This window comes from Tyto alba, unplaced genomic scaffold, assembly GCF_018691265.1.
Source record: "Tyto alba isolate M040663 unplaced genomic scaffold, T.alba_DEE_v4.0 Super-Scaffold_33, whole genome shotgun sequence".
Taxonomy (NCBI): domain Eukaryota; kingdom Metazoa; phylum Chordata; class Aves; order Strigiformes; family Tytonidae; genus Tyto; species Tyto alba.
This window is the reverse complement of record NW_024881308.1, coordinates 11,825,451-11,833,728: the sequence shown is the minus strand read 5'-3', so window position 1 is coordinate 11,833,728 and position 8,278 is coordinate 11,825,451. Positions and strand designations below refer to the sequence as shown.

The 8,278-nt window shown below is 53.7% G+C and overlaps 1 protein-coding gene and 2 long non-coding RNA genes across 7 annotated transcripts in view; 2 read left to right on the top strand and 1 right to left on the bottom strand.

Moving 5' to 3' along the window:
- Positions 1 to 739: 739 nt before the first annotated feature.
- Positions 740 to 4,351, top strand: LOC116959020. Its single transcript, XR_004405603.2, has 3 exons — positions 740 to 949; positions 2,177 to 2,296; positions 3,516 to 4,351. It is a non-coding gene; the product is annotated as an uncharacterized LOC116959020 (long non-coding RNA).
- Positions 3,479 to 6,248, bottom strand: LOC116959018. Of its 3 annotated transcripts, none has more exons than XR_006166103.1 (3): positions 6,138 to 6,248; positions 4,032 to 5,250; positions 3,479 to 3,930 (listed from the first exon to the last, which is right to left on the bottom strand). It is a non-coding gene; the product is annotated as an uncharacterized LOC116959018 (long non-coding RNA). The 3 variants fall into 3 exon arrangements; XR_006166104.1 differs by having other exon boundaries at positions 3,479 to 4,288; positions 4,766 to 5,250; XR_006166102.1 differs by having other exon boundaries at positions 3,479 to 5,250.
- A 111-nt stretch (positions 6,249 to 6,359) lies between these two features.
- The window catches only part of PMEPA1 (prostate transmembrane protein, androgen induced 1), a 52,190-nt gene continuing 50,271 nt past the window's right edge, over positions 6,360 to 8,278 (top strand). For 2 of the 3 annotated variants that reach the window (XM_032982501.2, XM_032982500.2), the window contains exon 1: positions 6,363 to 6,896. In XM_032982501.2, coding sequence (XP_032838392.2) covers positions 6,794 to 6,896 — 103 coding nt within the window. In that variant the 5' untranslated portion in view covers positions 6,363 to 6,793. Of the gene's footprint in view, positions 6,897 to 8,278 lie in introns of all 3 variants that reach the window. The other variant, XM_032982499.2, reaches the window with a different exon arrangement.

Sequence of the window (8,278 nt, the reverse complement as noted above, 5' to 3'; positions counted from 1 at the left end):
AGCACCCGGCGAGCAGCCCGGGCCCTGCGAAGGGACCGTGTGAGTCCCACCCACGGTGGCTCTGCCCCACTCGCGGCAGGGCGGAGCGCGGCTCCCTAGTCCCGGGGGGGGGGGGGCGATGCTGCGTGGTAGTGCTTACTGGGTGCTACGGCCGTGTAAGACGGACTCGTTAACCTGTGCAGAAAGCGTTGGAAACGCCGTGGGTGCGATGACACGCACCCCACGCACACAGCGCATTTGTCTTGCGCCCTTCCCCCCTTTTCCCCCCAGCACGGGCGCCGCAGACACCCCAGCTCCGCAGGTCGTGACAGCCCTCGTCACCCCCACGCTGCCCCCAGGCCCGGGCACCCCGCGCAGGGTCCGCGGGACCCCTCGGTGGGTGCACGGCGCGGGCGCGCGCCGCCCCCGGCTTTGGCTCTTTAAGGCGGCGGCGCGGGAAGGCGCGAGCTGCGCCTTTGTCACGGCCCCGGGTCACCGCGCGGTCACGGCCCCGCCCCACGTGGAGTTAGAGCCCACATGGCCGGGCGCGCCCCACCCCCATCCGCTGATTGGCTGCATTGCCCCTGGAGGCCGGGTCTCCCGCTTCTGATTGGCTGAGAGCGCGCGTCATTGACATGCAGGGGGGCGGGGGAACGCCTGTCCGTGACACCAGGCGCCGTCTGGGGCCGCCCCCGCGGCGTCTGGGGGATATTTAAAGGGGCAGAGCCCGGGCAGGCGCGCAGCGTGGGGCAGTCGCGTGGGTGGGTGTGGGCTCGGGCTGGCAGGCGTGCGTTCCAGGACGCTGAGTTCCGCCTGGTTTGCGATGAGACCCCCCGCGGAAGCGTTGAGGGGGAGAGCTGGGACAGCTGCGTGGGAGCGGGTCCCTCAATGAATCCCTCGTGGGCACGCCACACCCCCCCGAGGGCACGTGGGCGACGACTCACCCCGTGCCGAACGCTGCGTGGCGTAGGTAGGCAAGAGCACTTGCAGAGCCTCCATCTTGAGCTCCGCTGTAGCTTTTCCCGGTAGCAGGCCCGTGGGGCGACCCCAGAGGCAGTAACAGGGCCGGGCCAGGCTGGGGGGCTGCTGGGGGGCGCGGGGCAGGGCTGGCCGAGCGGTCCTGGGGGTCCCCCGGCAGGGCCAGGCTGCTGCAGAGCTCCGGCCTGTTTGCCCGTGCCAAGGCGGGAAAATCCAGAACAGAGCCCAGGTGTCCAATCGCACCTTTCACACAAGAACCGAGAGAAACTAAACAGAGCAATTGGGTTTTGGCAAATATGAGTATGTTCACGTGTGGGTATGTCTCTAACCATGTATGTGTATATGGCATCATGTAACGACAATTCAATCCACGGACTGTGCAGCTGCTCCAAGCGGCTCCACAGAAGGAGCTGGGCAGCAAAGCCGCTACCAGTGGTTCCAAGCTGCCTGTCAGAACTACTCAAGTGCTTCCTCGGATGAGCTCGAAGTCTTCAGTATGTCACCTCTCAGTTGGGGAGTTCAGGGTCACCTCTCTTTGCTTTCCAAAGCACCATTCCTCTCCAAAATGCCTGATTTTCCATCAAGAAAAGTTAGGGATTATTTTATGTTTGTGCATTTAAAACGCCTTCTTTAGAGCTGTTTTATTTTACATATGCCATCCTGGTTTTCCTAGCACAAGAAAATGAAATGTTTTCAGCTGGGGAGCTGTGAATTCAGAGGGTGATTATTTTTTGTTAGTGAAGTGATAAATTTCCTACCAGTGCCTCCAATAAAATGTAAAGGTAGGGTGGAGTCTTTCCAGTGATGTCAGCCAGAGTTATATCAGGCCCCAAATGAGACAGAATGGGTTGGAATAACATTCTGGTGGCTTCAGTAAAAATTTTCATTACCAACAAATACTCATTGACTTTTTAGCTCTCCTGATTGGGAACAAAACCTCCTAAATGGGACCCAACCCAGCACTGTGCAGAGATGGAAAAAAGCGCTTGGGAGGTGGCTGTGGAGTCGGGTGGGTGACAGCAGCTCCTGCCCCAGAGCCATCGTCATCTGTCAGCCCCGGGCTACGGCCGAGGAAGGAGGGTCCCAGCAGAGAAGGGAGGGAGCAAGGGCAGGGGAGGGTATTTCAGTGCTTTTTGGGTGGAATATTGTTTGAGGTAGGTTATTAACACTCGGGGAAATGGGATGAAGTCTCTGAAGGAAAATGCTTCTGCTGTTCCAGACAAGGATACGAGGGCTTATCTACCAAAGACATAACTCACAGTATCTCATACACTTCAAATGGCACCTGAGCTGCAGCTGTACTGACTCTCAAAGGCAAACAAGCCCTTCGCTAAAACTGGTGAGCATCCGTGTCCTTGCCTGGCATTGTTCTCTGTTGCAGGAAAGATCTTGTTCTAATTGTCAGGGAGAAAACTCAAGTTTCTGGTATCAAACAGTTAAAAAAAAACAAAATTAAGAGGTTAGCCACCAGAAAGTAGAAACCATGTCTGGAATTGTTAGAAATAAGGCTTGCTTGAAAATAAATATAGAATTATTCACCATGGTAACTATTGCCCTGTTACGTTAGTGCGTATCGATTTAACATTAATCCAAAGACTAATGCTGCGAAATATTTGGTCTCTTTAATGGACAACTGTTTAGTTAACAAAGCTTTGGGGAGTTGTAGAGTTTTTTGTTTTGTTTTTCCTTAGATAGCCTCAACCACTTTTGGAAGAAAATAATTTGACTCTTAGGGTTACTTATTTCTCACATGGATCTCTCTTTCCAATTATATTTTATTAATTTACCCTTAGTGCTGCACTAGAATGATTCTGCAGGGTCACTCAAATCTTTAACACTGAAGTGTTGCAGTGAGGAATAAAAGGAAAGATTTAAATGTGACTGCACGGGCAAATGCCTGACTTCTGGTCTGGCAATGAGTGAAATTATATCATAGTCCAAAACTATCATATAGAGCAGACTGATGTGTCCATGTTGTTCAGTTTGTCCAAGGACCTCAGATATTTCTGAGGCTCCTGTGTGTCCCTTCCCATGGCTGAAGAGCCTAAGGCCTGGCGAGCAGCTGGCTCACCCTGAAATTTTGTGGCAAAACTGGGAAGCGAAGGGAGATCTTGAAGTGCCAGAGTCATCAGAGGTGTCTCTAGGGAGAACATTAAAAAAAAAAAAAAAAAAAACCAGAAAAAAAGCTAATGAGTGACAGAATACAGGAGCCAAAATCAACAAAAGTGTATTCTGAAAGTATCCCACCAGCCAAGCAGTTCTTGCTGCTGGTACAGAAGAAACTCTGACCAACGGCAGTGGGATGGAGGGTGGATAGTGTTACTACAAAGAGCAGGGTGAAGCATTTAAGTTAGCTGATGTACTTTTAATTTTTACAAGCCCATCTGGGATGACTTTAATTATTTGTTCTTAAATCATGGTGGAAAAATGCTGATTGTTCTTAAAGCCACATGAGTCGTTCAGATGAAATCACGATGGCGGTAAACAGTGCATTTTTAAACCAGCATCGACTTGCAAACAGTTATTTTTCATTTTTCTTTTATTTTTTTTTTTAAAAGGAAGGTTAGGAAGATGTGTGAACTTGCAGCAGCCTGCATCTGAATCTGGAGCCTTTATCCACCAGAGCTTTGCAAACTTGTAAAAACTCCCCCTAGAACAAGCTGGCTGATTCACAGGCTGAGGGTGGATGCCTTTTCCCCTGCCAGAGCCAGCTCTTTCACAGCTCAGACGCAACTGGGCACCAGGTCCCCCCAGCCTGAGCTCGCTCAGCCACCAGTGCTGGTTGAGGTCTCTGAGATGCCTCCACCAAGGCTCCTTTTGCCACAGCGCCCATCCCCAGCACGTCCTGCCTGCGAACAGGCCTCCAGCCGGGCCCGTGGGTGACGCTGGGCCCGGCTATGAAAGGCAAAGCTGTGCTTCTTGCAGGAGAGAGTGCGGCGGAGGACTCGGTAACCCACCAGTCAAGGAACCGACCTGCCACAGAAGAATAATGCTTAAAGCTGCATTTACTTGCCTAAGACCACTTCAGGATGTACCGCATCTGTGTCCTAAAATACCAGAATTCTGAATCAAACCTGAGCTATGACCACATCCACGCAGCCGGTGGACTTGGGGGGCTCGGCAGCGGTGGCAGGGCTGGTGCTGGCAGGCTGCTGCTGGCTGGTATCTCGCACAACACGAGGTTCTCCAGGACTTATTTATGGCAGTATTTGAAGTGCAAAGGAGTGTTAGTTGCAAGATGGTGGACTCAGTTTAGCTTACTGACACCTTTGCTGGCCAGTCGAGCAAAGTTGATTGGAAAAGTGTCGCTAATATTCAGCTGCCAAGTGTTCTAAAAAGAAAAAAAACCCTGTATTTCCAACTAAATAATAATAAAAGTGGGTTGATTGATAAAGCTGTCTGAACTGGCATTTATTTTCAGAGTTTTGACCATTGCTTTAACTTTCGAGCTGGCCTTTCTGGGGCTTGTGGGCTCCCACCCCCCTGAGGCCCATGTCCCTGTCACAGGGGTAATGCTGCTTTTTATTTCCACAAAGCTTTTCTAGAAATCTGCCTGGCACAAAAGAAACTAAGACTCTAGGATGAACCTGAAGGAGTTGGCCAAAAGGCAGGTAAAAATTACTACTCCTGAGTTACAGATGAGGTAACTGAGGCTGGGAACAAAATTTAAAAATAGGATTGGAAATGATTTCCAGTTCTAGTGTAGATTTTTTTCAGGTAATCGTCCCTCCTCTCCCAGGCCTGCACACTAACCCCCCCACCTCTGGTGCTATCCCTGGCATCATTCCCTGTGTTCAGGGAACAGTACTTGCACGATAATTCCCGTCTGCTCAGCACTGGGAAGCACAAGCTTCTTAAAAACTCGTTTCTATCCGAGCCACAAGATCCTCTTCCGTGTTTCTTTTGGATTAGTAATTGTTGGGAGTTACCATCTGTCAAGTGGCAAAGAGTAAAAGATTAAACAACCTGGCAATTCCTTGTTCCTCCTCTTCAGGCATTTTCACAGGAGTGGATGGGGCCGCAGGAGCAAAGCTCAGGCACATACTTAACATCAGTTTGTAAGTTGTCACGTAGAAATAAATTCCATTTTTGGGGAGGGAAATAAAGGTTAAACCTTACCAGTGCGTGCCACCGTGCCTGACCTGACTCTTGACACCATCTGTCTTGTGTGATTTCTACAGCTTTGTCCAAGGTTTGGGTAGCCTGTCCCCTTCTCGGGGTGAGCTTCCCAGCAGCATCCCTCGGGAGCGTGGGCCCAGCTCCGGGCTCTTCAGGTACTTCCATAAATCAGAGCTATCAAGAATTAGGGGAAAATATACCTTCTTAGAAGGTAACTGAAGCTGTCCTTATCGCCCAGTAACAGGATTCACCAAGCATTAGAGCAGCTACTTTGCACCACTATAGTTAAGCTCATTTCATCATTTTCATTATAAACCTCTGTTTTCACAGGTTTATTTCCCAGAGGAAAAAAGAAAAAAAAAGAAAAATCAATCTCTCTTGACTAAAACTCAGCACACTGAGCACTCAGAGAGGAGATTGTTTTTTCCTTTTACCTGTCTAAAAAGTGAATGGGGTCACTCCATTTTAAAGCGGGAGGTTTGAAAATGGTAATTTCTCTGTCTGAAGTAGTTCCAGAGCTCCGCAGCAGAAAGCAGCACGGTTGGCCTTAGTGCTGAGGCTCATGGCAGAATTTGCACCAAGCTCAGCCGCGGACAAATCAGCACTTATCGTTTTTTCCCCCCAACATTTTTTCTTTTTTTTTTTTTTTCCCAATCTTTCTTTCAATTGCTGAATTTGGAAACTGTCTGTGACTGCTCCGTGGCTGGGACGCTGTTACTCGGGTGGGCGGCGTGGGCCTGAGCCCGGCTGCCGGGCAGTTTTGCTGCGGGATGCCCAAATCCGGACGCTTTCGGGGCCAATGTGCCAATTCGCCGCCGAGGTCCCACCGCCGCCGGCGGAGGAGGATGGGGGGGCGGGAAGGGGGGGGGGGGGGGGCGGTGGGCGCAGCGAAACACACGCAGCACGGCGATAAGAGAAAAAAAAAAAAAATGGATAAAAAATAAAAAGAAAAAAAATACAAAGAAAAAAATACACCAAAAAAAAAAAAAAAACAACAAGCGCGCGCGCGGCACGGGGAGGGGCGGCGAGACCCGTGGGAAGGGGGGGGGTGTGACCGTTACCTGCCCGCGTGTTTTTTGCTGTTCCGGGGGGGCCGGTGCCGCCCGCCGCGCGCGAGGCCCCGCGGAGCGGCGCGCGGGGCCGCCCGGGTCGCGCGCACCCGGCTCTTCCCCCCCCCCCCCCCCCCCATCTCCCCCCCCCGCGGCGCGGGGGAAAGGGCAGTCCCCGTCTGGCGCTGACGTCACGGAGCCCGCCCGCGGCTGGCGGCGGCGCGCGGCCGCGTCCCCGTGGCCGTGAATGAGCGCGGGGGGCGGGAGCGGAGCGGGGAGCGGGGAGCGGGCGGGCCGCGCTCCCACCGCGCTCCCACCGCGCTCCCACCGCGCTCCCACCGCGCTCCCGCCGCGCCGCGCCCCACAAAAAGTGCGGGGGCTGCCGCGGCCCGGCCCAGCCCAGCCGCTTCCCGGGCCGGAGGGGGCGCGGAGCAGCCGCCGAGCCGCTGCGGGGGGCGCTGCGCCGCGCCGGGTTTTTTATTTCCAATTTTTGATCGCAGCTGCATTTCCCTCCCCCCGCCCCCCCGCGCCGAGGAGGAGCCCCGGCTGTATGTGGTGCTGCCCGGAGAGCGCTCGGCGGCCGTGAAGTTCTTTGTGTCGCCGTCGCCTTCCTTTTTTTTTTTTTTTTTTTCCCCTTTTTTTTTTTTTTTTTTTTTTTTTTTTTTTAAATGTATAACTTAATGGGTCTGAACAGCACGGCCGTAGCTATTCAGCCCAATGTGTCCTGCACATGCAACTGCAAAAGGTCTTTGTTCCAGAGCATGGAGATCAGTAAGTACTTGTCCTGCTGCTGCCGCGGGGCCGGCTCCGTCTTCCCCGGGCGTGGGTGCGAGTGGGTGCGAGGGTGCGGGTGTGCGCGGCGGCTCTGGCGCTCCGTGGGCAGGGAAGTTTCCGCGGGGGCTCCCGGCAGCGCCGGGACCCTTCGCTGCGATGCGCTCTCAGGTTTTTGTGTTTTTTTGTTTTTTTTTTTTTTTTTTTTCCTTTATTTCCCCCCCACCCCCTCCCCCCCATCCCTCCGTGCGAGCTCAGCTCGCTCATCTGTTGCTGCTCTGGGGTGTCCAGTGCGGGTGTGACACGGCGTGACAGTGCGCGGCCGCGGGCGGGCGGGTCGCGGCGGAGCGGCCCCGGGCGCAGCCTCCGCGGGCCGCGGGCGAAGCGCGGCCGCTCCCGCGCTCGCCTCTCCCGGCATCGGCGTGGGTGAAATCCCAGCTCTTCCCCCTCCCGGCTCCATCCCTACTCGCATCTCGCCCTTTCCCCCGCGGATCAGCCCCGGCGATGCTTCGGCTGGTGCAGCCGCCCCTGCCCCGCGGGTCTGCCCCGCGCGTTTCCCTTCTGCGGGGGGGCGATGCTGGGGGCCCCCGACCCTGCTCCAGGGGTCTTCCCTAGCCCCTTCCACTCGGTACCGGGCCGGGGGGAGCCCTGCGGTCCGGACACCCGAGTAGGGCTTATATTTGGGAACCTGTTCCCCCGCCTCCAGCCCCTGGGGGCTTTTTGTTATGAAGGGCTATTTGCCTTTTTTTTTTTTATTAATATTTTTCAACCATCACAAAGTAGCAGCGAGTACAGCGCCTGACCTAAATATCCACTACTTTTCTGTTCTCTCTTTCCCTCTCGGAGATGAAGTGCATGGATGTGAGAGAGAAAGAGTATTCTTGCTGAGGGAAGAGAAATGGGTTGGTTTCTCTGGCAATTGAAAGCGAATGCTGTTTTCTGTAAAGGGAAGGTTTTCAAGGCATCCCAGGCTGGGTGGGTTGTCAGGATTGTACCCCGCTTAACACCTAGTTCTGTGCTGTGAAATCTAAACCCCTACACAGCCTAATGCAAAATGGCCCAAAATGAAAACTTGGGAAAGAGTCTTGATTTTGCATATATTCCTGGCACTGCGATGGGGCAGGCTCGCGCTCGGTGTGTGTAGGGGAAACTCAGCTGAGCTGTGCCTGTTTCTGCTAGCACAGGATTTGCCCTGTTACCTCCAGCAGGGTTGCAGAGCAGTATTTTAGAGCCAGCATCTGTCCCTTGGTATTTTGGATGGCTTTTGTCCAGTGTCATCTGCCTTGGCCTTCTCCAGTTTCATCGTTGTTTAATTCAGGTGTCTTGAGTCCTGGAGAAGGTCTGTAGGCATTTGTATACCAGGTGCTAAAATGTGTTCATTC